Below are 14,012 nucleotides of genomic sequence, written 5' to 3' on the forward strand. Positions count from 1 at the left end.
CCGGCTGCCGGCGGTCGTCACCCCTCGGGAAGTGGGGGTAGAGGCCCAAAGGGCTGGGCAACTTTTCTGCACCGCTTTCGCACGCGGGAGCGCAGCGTGTCTGGTCCCTGCCTCCCGCCGGCCCGGTGAGCCCCTCGGGGCAGGCGGGCTCCCGGGGAGGGGTTGTTAACGCGTGTTTAATGCTCCCTCCTCAATCCTAGTGACTAGTCTGGGGGAGCTGTGTTGATGAGAAACTGCATGAAGTTAGGAGCCTGTGTATAATAACGAGGGGAAGTATTTATTTATCATCAGGGCATCTCCTGGGATTGCAAGTGCGATGTCTGGTGTCGGTTTAACTGTGTCGGGGCTGCTTTCAAAGACTCATCTGTGGTGTGGCAGGTGTTCATGATGTGATTCAAATGGTAAATAAAGACATTGTAGGTGAAGTGTGTTACAGCTTGTGTGTCAGTGCTTGTTCCCGGGAGAAGTTTGCCTGGTTAAATACGCTGAAGCCTACATGTCTGATGTAATTTATGTGCTGGACCTTCAGAGTTTTTAATATAGAAGCTGTTGCTATGCTGCAATAAAAAGGCTTCCCAGACACTCAAAAATAGTTTTGCAGCTTGACACTTCAGAAAAATCAAATCAGAGGCTCTGTTAGACAAATATACTGGAGCAGGGCATGCCCTGGTGTTGTTGATCTTGCATGCCTCTAGAGTCTTTAGAGCTGCCAACATCTCACCACTAGTATATTAGTTTGGTAGTTTCTTCAGAGCTTGGAAATAGAAGGGGTTGGACTAGCTTTAGCATAGATCAGGCAGTCAGAGTGATAGTGGTAGGAATAACCGCATGGTTCTGCATCTGTTTAGTTGTTCGCTGGAAGCATGCATCTGCAGCTGTACCTGAGTAGTAGGTGCTTCCTCCTCCACTGAGCTGTTTGTAGCAACTATAACAGCAAGGATATGTATGTGCAAGGATGAAGATTAGGTAGCAGGGAAGCAATGTTTTTCTGGTGTGATTTGAGGATGAGAGTATACTGAGTGGAGCCCCTATGTAGATTAAATGTTTGACAGCTTGCCTTGGCAATCTAGGCTTGATGAATCAATGGAGTAAGAGCCTTTCTAATATAGTAGCTTGGAAGACATAACAAGGGTAGAAAGAAAGAAGGAGAATTGCTTGGAATAAAAAAAGTGGTAAATATGCTAAGATATCCGGGGAGGTAATCCTTGTTGACGGACTACTTAGAGACAGTTGTGAGAGAGGAAATTCTGGAAAAGATTGTAGAAAACACCAGGAGCTTCCTGAAGAGAACTGTTAATTGTACAAATGTGCTCTGTTGATGTTGTATGGCTTCTTCAGAGAGAGGTTTGTAAAATGCCATTACTAGTGGAAGGTTTCTTTGTTGGTAAGTAGCCTAGGCCATCAGTTTCTGCAGTGTTTATGTTCTCATTTGAGGTACTAAATTGTAATCCCTTTGCTGTGGAGATAATCTTCCAGTTGTGAAACTAACGCAAACCAATCTATTATTGACTTCCCAAGACTGCAGAAGTTGGTGTGACTGTATTTCTAGTCACTGCTAAGGTTCATCAGCCCCAGAGCAATGTTTTTAAGAATAAATTATGTGTCATGGATTACAAAGACATTAATGCAGACATAATTCAGAAATGCTTGTTTTATACTACTGCCTCTGTCATCTGAACAAGCTATGAACAGCAGATGATGAGATTATTTGAGAGCCATTTAGTTTTTTGTGCTAGTGTGTGTTGCCTTTGAAAGTGCTTCCTTTGGAGGAGAACTGCTCTACTTAAGTTTCACAGACTTTGAGCTTGATGCCTGCTGTGTGTCTATGCAAAGCTTTAAGTGCATTCTGTGGTATGTAGGGACAGTGAAAAGGAATTGAACAGCTGGCTAAATATTATCAGCCATGATATTGTGATGATGCCTAAAGGATTTCCCTTTTAAAGTGTATAATTGCAGACATCTCTCTTGTTTGGAAGAAGGAGTTGCTCTGTAGTGGCATTTGGCTTTTTGGGTTAATGCTACACAACATGGTTAGAGTGTTTTTGAATTATTACCCAAACCAAATAAAACAGGCCTGTACGTGACTCTGAAAGTAATTTGTTTTAGAACGTTTATACCAAGAAAGTAATGGTAGTGGTATTTACTTCTTATAGCTTGTTATCCTCAAAATCCTTTTGTAGCATCCAGTTGTATTAAAATTGTGTGTGTGTGTGTATATATATATTTATGAAACATAAGTAGACTTTGTTCTTTAGTCAGTGGGGATAATCGTTTTACTAGGATGTGCTCAGATATCGCAGAGAAGGTGCATATGCACTGACTGGATTGGTAAAACTAATTACAACATTTTAAAATAAATGTGTGGTTTTTCACACCAGGAGCTCTTGTCATTGGCCAAACGGAAACGCAGTGACTCTGAAGAAAAGGAGCCACCTGTGAGCAAACCTACAGCATCTTCAGACTCTGAGACGTCAGACAGTGATGATGAGGTGAGTTTGTCATGTTATGGGTGAACTTACTATGGGTTATTTGTCTGATTGTACCTAAGCAGTGAAAGTGTATTTATCATATAGTTTATTTAGCCTACTGACTTCATAAAGTGGGACTGGCCATCAGTGGAACTGATGGACACCCGTTAAGCCCAGAGGATGTGTACTCAGGAATACTTTTTTTTTTCTTGTAATTAATAAGCTTTGAATTGTAACTGTATACAAAATAGTCTGAATGACTGCCTGTTTAATCCCATGTTCATATGGTCTGTGAATGGTCTGGTGATCTGCCTGCTTAAAACTAGTGTTTTTCCTGTGTAATGCTTGTGGTTGAAGTAGCAGTGAAGCTGCTAAAGCTGGACTCTCAAGGGGGAGAGGTTTTCAGCTTCCTTCCTCAGAGAGGAAAAGGGTCAAGGTGCTTGGTACTATTTCACAGGTGGTAAACCTGTTGTATTTAACTACATTGATTCCCCAAGAACTCTACTGTGAGCTAGCTTGTCTGGTCATTTGAGCATGCAACAGAGTGTGTTTTTATTGGAATTTTTGAAGAAAGTGAGACATGGAAGAGTTTAGAATTACTTTGTTCTAGGGTTTTGTCAATTTTTTGTATAAGCAATACTTATCTGCTAGATCTGTTTTTATTATTTGTTCTTGGTACTACATTCTAGAGCTTATTAAAAGTCTCTGCTTTCATCTATAAATGAAAATTGAAGTAGACATTAAAACAGAGGAACTGACAAACAGGTCGTACAAGTATTTGAATAAAACTGCTTTCTTGAACATGTACAAATGTCTTTTGCGAGCTTTCTGCACAATGTAGTGAGGTCATTTATTCCATCCATTCTTAAAAATTTAACAGGGAGCTGTTTGGGGTAGATTTTTTTTTTCTGAAACTACGGGAAGGATTATTCATTGTGACAACTTGAGGACCAATAGGGTAGGCCAGTGATAAACTATTAACTATTAAGCATTTGATAATGTAGGAGAGTTCTTCCAGTAAGTGTAAAGAACGTGTGGTTTAGCTTTCTTTCTGAGGCATTTTTGAAATAATATGCTTGAAATTCTGTTTCAGTCAATCCTTTTCTGAAAAAAAAAAAAAAAAAAAAGGACTGTTGCATCTAATATATGCTTAAGACATAAGGAGACAGAAAATTATGAATGGACTAGATATTAGGTTTGTATTGGGTGACCACTCAGTCTGTCACTGTGTGTGTTCAGATCTGCTAGCACACAGCTTATTTATTCTAAGCTACACGGAGATCAGCTTGTCTGGAAAAGTAGACTTAGGTGTGGAGAGCAAGTCAATGATAAAGTCTTACTGTTCTGTATTTATCTCTGAAAACTGACAGAATAAATAATATTATTCAAATTATTTTTTTAGCTTGTGTAAGTGCAAGTAAGGTCTACCTTTCCATTATATGTAGAATATGACAATGTATCTCTTCACAAGTTTGCAAAGACCTTGCAGATGCAGTAGTATCTCTGTTGCACCATGTGCATTTGATACTCTTTCTAATCTGTGTATCATTTCTAACTGATACTCCATTCTTTCTGACCTCCATGCAGCAAGAGGAAAAGATTTAGAGAAGAGGTAATTAGGACACTTGCTTCTGTTCCTGTGCCTGAAATATGCATTCTGAACTGCTGCTTGTCACAGCTGGGTTATGACAGTTCTGCTTCTGCCAGTCACTCAGTTGTGTGCATCCCTAGGCTTCACTACACTACTCCTGCTGAAAAACTTCAGTTTTAATCGGTGTTCTTGTGGTTGGTTTCAAGCTTACTCAACCTTGGGAGCTCGGAGAGGGGGTCTAAGAGTTGCAATTGTCTTACTGGACTTCCTGCAAGATGAGGACCTTGAGGCAAAAGCGTGGAAATTGTTACCCTGGGCAAATGTGCTTGATCATACCCATTTGCTTCCACGCAGGTTTTCTAGCGTGCACATCCTTTGTGGTTTCTGGCAAGCACTAAACGTGCCAGGATTGTCGCTGTGTTGCGTGTACAGGAAAGGAGCCTAAATCTCTGCTTCAGAGGCTAATGCTGTGTTCTGCATTTTCTAAAGGGAGGAAAGTTTGTGGGACGTAGGGGAGAGAGAGTTCATTTTGGAATTACAGAATAACAGCATGTACAAATCAAGCCCCATCTATAAAACAGCCCAAGGGATTTCAGTATATCTATAATGTTACATTTTGTGTGTCTTGGTGAGAATGCGCTTCTGTGAAAGCTCTTAGCCACATCAGGTGTTTGTAGTGCAGGTGCTGGATTCTGTAACACTTTAAGGACCTCTGTGCTCTGAATCAAATTATGTAGCCAAGGGACTGAAGGTGAGTTGCAGGAAATTAAATAGGAGGGATGCTCTGAACCGTCTTCTGGTGGGTCTGTGGAATGTGCATGACTGAATTGACTGTGAACTGTTGTTCAGAGAACTGATAAATAGCAATGACTGCAGGGCTTTGCAATAAGAAGTACTTCCTTCGCAAAGAGATATACTAAGCCAGACGCAGATGTGGAGGCAGACAGTTCATTTGTCTGTGGAGCAATGTGTGGCCGTGACTACTCAAGAGCTCACCATCCCAAACTGTTGTTAGCCTGCTGCACATAACCAGTTTGGTGTTAGCCAAGTTACTACTGGGGCTACTGTGCTAGAGGTATATGTGTACACAAGGTACCCTAGTTGCTTATTGAAGACATTGTGTGGATGGTGTTCCTCAGTTGCAGTAGGTTAATTCTGGGTTCTTGCTCTTCCTTTTATCCTGGAATCATTGTTTACAGTAAGAGAATTCTTTCTGTTGTGTGGTGAAGCCTGAATGACTTCTGCAACAACTTCACAAACATCAGTGTAGATTAGACAGAAAGCCCCAATGCTGTAGGAGCTCCTGTTTGTTTCTCTTGAAAGGTTTGTTGTTAGCAATGCTGGTGTAAGTCTGTGCATCCTTCTATACTCATTCTAATGTTGTGAGGGGTTTGGTTGTGCCTTTTAACAGCTGTAGGGTGATAGCAGAAGATACTTCCAGGACAAGAAAAGTTATACCATGAACGGTTGGTACTAGTCGGGAGTTTAGTGAAGAATATCTGTTCACGACTTTATTTGAAAGTGTGACGATTCAGTAAGAAATGGCATAGCTGAAGATCTTGTCAAGAGCTATGGGACAGAGGAGGAGGTGAGCAGTGGTCATGCAGCCAGCGAGGAAATCAGTTTCGAATAACAGTCGGCCTGGGAGGCTTTATGCCCCTATTATGAGGAAAGGGCTTGGAAATTTGGATCTACTTACTGCAGTTCAAGTTAGAGCACTCTAGTAAACCACAGGTTAGCAGAAAACTGCATGTGTTCCTTCTGTTTTGGGGGTGTCTTTTGTGAATTTGTAGAGATTATGCTGCTAAATGTCTTCCTTCCCTGTGTGCTTTTATTTCATAATACTGCTTAAGAATGAGCGGGTTCTCCAGTCCTGTGAGGCCTTTGCCATACATTTTTTTTCAAGCTTAGGAAATTTGAAACGGGCTGTGCTTTAATCTTGTACACAGCCTTATAGGCTGTGCACTTTGTAACATTGACTTTTCTTGGAGACAGTTTCCTTCAGCTGTTAATGGGTGCAATAGTAAAGCTTTCCTTAAGGAAGGGAGGTGCTGTTACTTCCCCCACCCCAAATAAAGTGCAAATGCAAATCTGAATAGCGCAGGCTAATTGTATGGAGGCTAGCATGTCCAGAGAAGTAATGTGAACCAGCTGTGGACAAAATAGGTATAAAATTTGGTCTGCCAGTAGCTTCTTTAAATTGCAAACTAGCATGCAGATAACTTCTGGGGATTTGGTTTATGTGGTATGAGAGTCTGCAGGAGCTCTGAAGTAGAGCAGGTTGCTCCAGAAATAGACTCATGGAGGTATTGGAATTGAATATGTGATTTTAATTTTTTTTTTTTTTCACTGAATGAACTTTTCCTTTGTACCCAGGAAGCAGTTTTTGCTGAGAACAATCCAGTCATAAGGCACTGCCTAACATCTAGAGAAGTCATTAAGCCGTTGTTGGTCCAGATGATGCTTGTTGGCTGGTGATGCTACAGCCATGCAAGGCACTCGTTGACAAAGTGTTTTGTGGCTGTTGCCGTTCTTCAGCTGTTTGGCCCAGGCTTCCGAAATAAAGTGTTGCAGGTTTTCACAGCCAGTAGCATCCCTAAGTTTGTTTTGATTATGGAGAGTGTTTCTTCATTGGCATTTGGTATCTACCATCTCAATGTTGTCACTCACCAGTTCTTGCCATTTCTCAACACATGGACCCCTCAAAATACTTCTAGAGCAAATGTTAACTTGCAGCTTAAACTGAATTTGAACCTGCTATAGGTTGATTTTTTTTTTTTTCATAGTTACCTTTCTGTGAGCTCCTTTGAGCAGTACTCAGACAATGAGGGTGGATCAGGTATCTGGTGATATTTTGGCCCATGAAGCATTCTTTCAGCCAGTTCCTGGCAAAGCCTTGTCTGTGGCTTCAGAAGGTGTTTCCATTATTTGCTTATATCCTTTCCATTTTGATGTTGACACCTTGAGTCTACTCTTTGTGTCTAAAATGGTCCTTTAAGTTTTCTAATTGCTGGGCTGTTGTCATTGTTAAGGTGTTTTGGGCATCTGAATGACTGGTGCAGGCCCTGAAAGGCAAGAAAAGTAACAAGGGCTTTTTATTTAATATTTAATTTTAACAGTAGTGGTAGAGAGCATCTTTCTCGTTTTAGCTCTTGGAATGCTGTCTCCAGAATTATCCCAGCTTTGAGAAACCCTGAAGACAGTAAATGCTGCCTTATCTTCATATCTGTGCTGCCTGCTGTTGTCTTCAGACAGGCCGAAACTGCAGTTTGACTTGCCTGGAGGACTGCCTTTTGTTTTCCCTGTGTGAATGGAGAAGAATGGATGAAAATTTGTAAGCTGGGCTACTGTTATGTGCCTTGGCTGTGGCCTAGGAAAGGAACACATTGGTGAGGGACCTGTTTTGCTTTGGTGGTGTGGCTTGTAATTTGCCTTTTGCTTATGGAAGCCATATCCAGGAGGGAAAGATATGGCAAGGACAGGCTGGTAACTTTGGTTGCATCTCTGTTTTGATGAAGAAAAAAAAAAAGGCAAGGAGAATACCTGTTTGCAAAATAAAATCTTGCAGTGGATAATGCATTTAGATACTGTGTGAACAGAAGAAAACAAGGATTATCTGAGCAGCAGGGGTAAGACAATTCTACTGCATTCTGCACTCTGAGCTCACTTTTTACTTTTTTTTTTCTCCTCGGTCTCATTTCATCTCCCTAGTGGAAATATGTTCCAGGTTTGCTGAGCTATAAATGATTTTCTTGAACCATTTTGTGTAGTTGCTTTTGTAGAAGCTGACTTCTAAATCTGGCTGTTTTCTAATGTGTTTGGTGGGTTTTTCTTTTTTGTTATTGGCAGTCCATTCTGGGTACTGTGGCTTAGCTTGAACTTCTTGGGGGAAATATGCAAGCTATTAGCACTGTGAACCTTTGAAGCAAGAGGGAAAATTGAAATGCTCTTCTGGCTACTTCCTCTGAATGAACCGTAAAGCTCTGTTGTTTGATAGTATTAAACAATAAGCAGAAAGCTGTCGCAGCACACATCTGCATGGGTTTATTAACTTTCTGTGTCTGGAACCACGGAGGCTTCCAGATGGTGGCGGAGGAGGCAGCAGTGAATAGAGGGGCTGTTTAGAGGAGGTGTTAGTCATGGAAAGCGTGTGAGAAGTGTTGACTGGCTCTGCCTGACTTGAACATGGAAGAGGGAACCTGGAGAAGCTGCAGTATAGGACAGATTTTGGAAAATATGGTTATTGTTGGCTGTATGAGGTGCATGGAGGTAAGTGAAACAGAGCAAACAAATGCTTCTGACTATAACTGTGTGTGCATTTTCACTTGATGTCACATGCAAACATGTTGTTGCCTTTCTGATCTCCGCTGCTGTGCTAGAGTGTGAGGAAGGGGTTGAAAACTCTGGTTTGGGCTTCAGGTTGCTGTGCAGCTCATGGCTTTCCAGTATTGGCTTTGCCCCCCACCCCTGACCTGCTGGTCTCTGTTATGTCTTCCTCTGCTGTAAGAAGAAACTTGTTGTTGGCTAGTCTCTCTCTGAACAATACGGAGTGGTCATTCAGTGTCCAAATGACAGCTGATAGTCCCTGAGCCTGCAGAGCAATCTGTGGGCCTAAAAGAGCCTTGCACTAACTACGTCCTGGTTTTGATGATTTATTTGTCCTTAAGGCTTGCTTGAACCCTTGTTTGTCCTGTAGTGGTAGTAGGAATGACCAGGCATTCATGAGAGATTGGGGTAGCTGAATAACCCCTGAAGTACCCGAGTTGGATGAGGAAGAATTTGGCTTTGTGACAGCATGGAAACTGGGAGGTGACAACCAGTTAATGTGACTTAAAAGATGTAGAGGTCACTTGCATAAACAAAAGTGAGATGAAGTGTAATCTCCAGGGTCAAATAGAAACCAAAGCAAAATTTCCTAGATTAGGGCAGATTTTTTTTATTGCTTTTTTTTTTTTTTTGATCAAGAGGTTGTGACACAGCTTTCTCTTCAGTCCCATCTTCCTGAACCCTGGTTCTTTCCACAATTCTGCTTGTGAGTCAAAAGCTGAGAACAGTGATCTGTAACGCATCTATCTACAACTATTGAACATTTTATTAACAGCTGAAGTCCAGCTGTTTTTATCTGATCTTCTTTCATCTCAGCATGACCTCTCAAGGTCTTGATATAACTCTGGTATATGCTATGGCTTTCTCTGTGCTTCTTTCTTGCTATGCAGCATGCTGATACAAGGTATAATGCTGTGTTAGAACACTGAAAGGAAGTGGCAGAGCTCTGGGAAGGAGGCACCTCTGCATCCCTGGTTCAGAGGGCTTTGCTTCTCCCTGCTAAATGCTCAGTTTCACTTTCTCACCGTTCTGTTTTCACTGGTATGCTGGCAGTAGTGAGCTCTTGAACAAATAGCAAAAATGCACTTTTCTGTAATACCTAGGAGATGGTTCATTAATGTTGAGGTTGAGCAGATTCAGGCAGAGTAGAAGCTTGTTCTTAACTGATTTACATGAGCATAGTTAACCAGGAATATTATTAGGCAGCAGTATTGTAACACTGAACAAGTAAAACTTTAATGAGGAAGCCAATAAAGTCTTGAGTGCACGCTCAGGCTGATATAAAGTCAGATGCTTTCTGTGCAGTTTCTCACCTATCCTATGGACCATAACAGACTGGGCTAACTGTGTAGGGCACGGATTGCAATCAGAGGCTCACTACTAGGTAGCTGTACCTTTACCTCAGAAAAGAAAACTTCTGCCTGGCCTTTGACAGATACTTTTGAATGCATGGCTGATGCTTAATTAAGATGATGAAGCAGGTGGTAATATGGAAGGTACAAGGCTGGGTGTGAGAGTAATCAAAACCTAGGAAATTTTAAAGATATTAGTGGATCAGGTAGGAGATGCTAACTACTTGACTGAATTTCATTCAGAGTATTTGAACACCAGGGTTCTCTGAAGATGGTGCCTAATCAGGCAGAAAAAGTCATCAGATTAGATGGAATGATTACTGCCTGCAGGGATGGACTTGATTCATGCCCCAGGAAGGGGCAGGTGGGTGAGAAGCTGGAAGTTTGTGTGCACTTGAAGTAAAATCTAAAGATTTTTTTTTTTCTTCAGCTAGAGTAGTTTTGAGTGCAAGATCTCAGTTATGCAAAGGACTGTTTTCTCATTTGAGTTAGGAATATATTTTTTTAGTAGGCTGTGTGCTTGAACAGATGGTGATATGCATGAAAGATGAGAGTAATATACAGGTATGAAGAGGATGACAGTATAAATATATATATTTTTATTTAGAAAGAAACTGTCTTATCCCTGAAGGTCTTGCGCCTGGAGAATGTCGAGGAGACGTGGTGAAGTACAAAATATTGTAAAGCCTTAAAATAATACACAGGCAGTCCTTATCGGTTCTGTTCTGTGGCTTTACCCCAGGTAGCTGGGACAATGCAAAAATTCTAATAAGAAGTCACACTGTAAGGTAAACACTAGCTCTTCTCCTGGGATTTGGGATTTAAAGTTGTTACCTATGTGTATGTGGTGGTATAAGTCCTGTACTTGGAACGTGCAGTCTAAGTTAATTGAAGATATGATGTTAAGAGAAAATTAAAGTTAAGAATTGACATTTGATTTTTTTCTTTTTTTCCTGACTTCTGTGATTCTGATTTGATTCTGACTTGTGTACGTAGATGCAGGCGGTGGCACTACTGTCTGTGAGCGAGTGTGCTATTGGTTTGTTGCATAAAAATACAGGTGCTGCATACTCCTGGTAAAACAGATTTTGGAAAGACTGTCGTGTAACTAGTGTGCCTTCATGAAATCTAAAATCTGCTCTTGAATAAACTAGTTTTGGAAACACATCTGTTGCTGCTTCTGTTGAGTAGTAGTAAACTGAAGGTAATCTTAACAAATGCAGTTGGACAGTTGTTTAAAATTATTTTCTTAGGAAAATGTTTTCAGTACGTCTTTTCTCCTGGTGGATATTGCAAACTCTGAAGTCTTTGTTGTTTTTAAATGGAGTGTCCTACCAACTGTTGGCTTGCACTGATAACTGATTTTTTTTTTTTTTTTTAAAGAAAAAAACCAAACCAACCACACAACACCCCACCCCCCCAAACCCAAAAACCTTGTAAAATGTTTTAATTTGATAAGTTTCCTATTGGCTGCTTTTTTTTTTTCTTTTTTTTCTGCCTTGTATGATTGATTTGTTGCTGTCAGGTATTGGACTGTTTCTCAGTCATTTTTACTCGAGTGTTTTGGGGGAGGGAGAAAAGAGTGATATTCATGTCTCATGATCCCTTTCTTGGTTCTTCCCTTGCAGTGGACTGTTGGAGGTTCTAAAAACAAAAAAAAGGGAAAAGCAGGGAAGGCAGAGAAGAAAGGAGCCATGAAGAAGCAGATGAACAAAGCTGCCTCTTCAGGCAGCTCAGATAAAGACAGCTCAGCTGAGAGCTCAGCACCTGAAGAGGGTAAGATAACACATGTGCGTCTGCTTACAGTGTAATGCCAAGTGCAGTTACCCCTTTGTGCACACCAAAGAGTAATGTTAAATGATTATGGTAAAGACTACCTTCAAAGAGATTCCTTTGTGTTACTGGTAGTCTGGATGACTCTTAAACTTGCCATGGCTTGAAGTGCATATAATTCAGTATAGCATTGCTGTGAGCACTCCATTACCAATGCAACTCTAAATACTGTTTCAACTGAAGAATGTATGACATGTTTAATTACTTGACTTTCCCCTGGAAAATTCTTTTCATCTAGCGTGTCCCATCTGTAGTGTGGGTAGCATTTTCTTGTATTCCCATTGATGTATTTTCCCTTCCCAAACGCCTTGTGATGACAAAGGGAGAGATGTATAGTGTTGCATGATGCAAATAGGAGCTTATTGTGCATGCATTTGCTCTGAATTGGAATTCTTGCACATTTAAAGTGACATGGAAGAAGAAACTATATCTGTCAGATTTTTTTTACGTGAATATTGAATCTGTTCCAATGCTAGGCAAACTTCCTGTGTTCTTTCCTGTTTTCATCATGCCTATGAAGATTTGCAGGTGGTTACTTGTGATTTCAGTTGATACTGAAAAAACAAAAGTTAAGAAAGATTATGAAGCAGCCTACAGTTTTAAGTATGTTAAGCACAGTGGAGATCGATGAAGCATGAAGTGACTGAACCTGTGTGTATCAGTGCACATAAATCAAGGTTTTTCACAGTGAAAGCTTGCAAAGCTGGAAGTTTCCAGAAATACTGAGACCAGAATGAAAGTGGAAGAAAGAATCCTAATGTCTGCTTTTGTAATTTGGTGTAATGTAGTTGTTTAGGTGAGATAATCGAAGCACATGGACTCGGATCCAGTTTAAAGGTGGATACCCAATATTATTGGGGAGTCAGCTGTTCACTAAGCCCGTGTGTAACTAGGAGGGCTTGTAATAGAGCTAGCATCACTGCCTTGCCAGTCCTGAGGGGAGTGTGTTTCAACTTTATGTTGTAATGTAACAATTCACAGTGTTGCAATCTTTAAATGATGACTTTTGGTTCTTCAGGTTGCTATAATGAGGATATTGGTGGTGGTTAATAGTGGCATTTGAGGTGCGCACACACCTACACTGTACAGTTATGGACGTACAAGCAACTTCTCAGGGACATAAGCATATAGGCATAGAAATCTAACCTTAAGACCCTAACACACTAACCAAAAGGCCTCCTAAAATTTGCTGGTTCTACTAAGAATTTTTACGTAGAACCAATTTGTGTTCACATGTAGTACCACTAATTTTATCATTTTTTAGCATGCATATTTTACGGTAATGAAGTATTTCCTCCTGGGTTTAGTTTTCGTGATACGTACGCTTTTAGTATAGTGGAAGAGGAGTGTAAAATTCATTCTTGATGTCCTTTGCTAATGTGCTACAATGAAGTGGTTGGACTTTGCCCCAGGTGAATCTCACTGCCTTACATTTTTGTTTTAGGAGAAGTCTCTGACTCAGAAAGCAACAGCTCCTCATCTAGCTCAGATTCAGATTCTTCATCTGAAGATGAGGAATTCCATGACGGCTATGGAGAAGATCTGATGGGAGATGAAGAAGACCGAGCTCGACTGGAACAAATGACAGAAAAGGAGAGAGAGCAGGAGCTGTTTAACCGGATAGAGAAGAGAGAAGTGCTAAAGAGAAGGTGAATTTTATGTCTGTCGATATTTTGTAGCAAATTCATACAGGCTATATGGAGAGAATGCTGACTGTGCTCTCACGTTTGGTGTCCAAGCATTCAGCACTATAAAGTGAAGTAAGCTTCATTGTAGATTTTTTGCGTAAACTATCCTTGTAGCTAGTGGAGAAGCACACAGCAGGAATTCTGCATGTTCTTGTGAAAGTCAGTTTCTGAAAGTTTTTCAGCTGTTGAATATGCATGGTTCTGTCGGCTACCGTTGTAGCCATGTTACGGCTTCACATGCTAGATGCCAGACAGTGAGAAGGACTGCTTTCTCTTCTGTCTTTTTGTATTAGCTGTCACACGCTGATATGTTAAAAAAGACCAACAAAGTGTGAGGTGTATATGAACTTCTGGAATTTTTCAGAAAACAACGGTGAAGCACAGAGCAGTGTTAGGGTTGCCTCTGTATGGGTGTGAAGCTGGTTGGGGCCCTAACAGGAGAGAGAGAGATTGAAATAATGAGGAGTGGTGTTGGATATGTCATTTTCAAGGGATCATTTGTGGATTTCTACCTTAGATGTTGTGGTTTTGTTTGTTTGTTACTGTAACACTGTCCAGTCAGGGAGCTTTCTTGTAGTAAAGGTATTTTTCTTCTCCTACGTCTGACAGAAAAGATTTAGCATGTGTGGGGCAAGTTTTCTCCAGTTTCTTCCCTCTTCAGTGACTCCTCTCTTTTTTCACTTGCTGAGAAATTTCTCTAGAGGACTGACATCTGTTGAGTAACTCATGTCAATACAAGCTACTGTCACACTGT

General features: G+C 40.8%; 1 protein-coding gene across 1 annotated transcript in view; it reads left to right on the plus strand.

Annotated features, from left to right (window-relative positions):
- RTF1 (RTF1 homolog, Paf1/RNA polymerase II complex component) overlaps positions 1-14,012 on the plus strand; it is a 31,173-nt gene that overhangs the window by 464 nt on the left and 16,697 nt on the right. The window contains exons 2-4 of the mRNA XM_068399389.1: positions 2,379-2,489; positions 11,366-11,513; positions 13,015-13,219. Of these exons, the coding sequence (XP_068255490.1) occupies positions 2,379-2,489; positions 11,366-11,513; positions 13,015-13,219 (464 nt within the window). The remainder of the gene's footprint in view (positions 1-2,378; positions 2,490-11,365; positions 11,514-13,014; positions 13,220-14,012) is intronic.

The sequence above is a fragment of the Nyctibius grandis genome, chromosome 4 (genome assembly GCF_013368605.1).
Source record: "Nyctibius grandis isolate bNycGra1 chromosome 4, bNycGra1.pri, whole genome shotgun sequence".
NCBI classification, from domain to species: domain Eukaryota; kingdom Metazoa; phylum Chordata; class Aves; order Nyctibiiformes; family Nyctibiidae; genus Nyctibius; species Nyctibius grandis.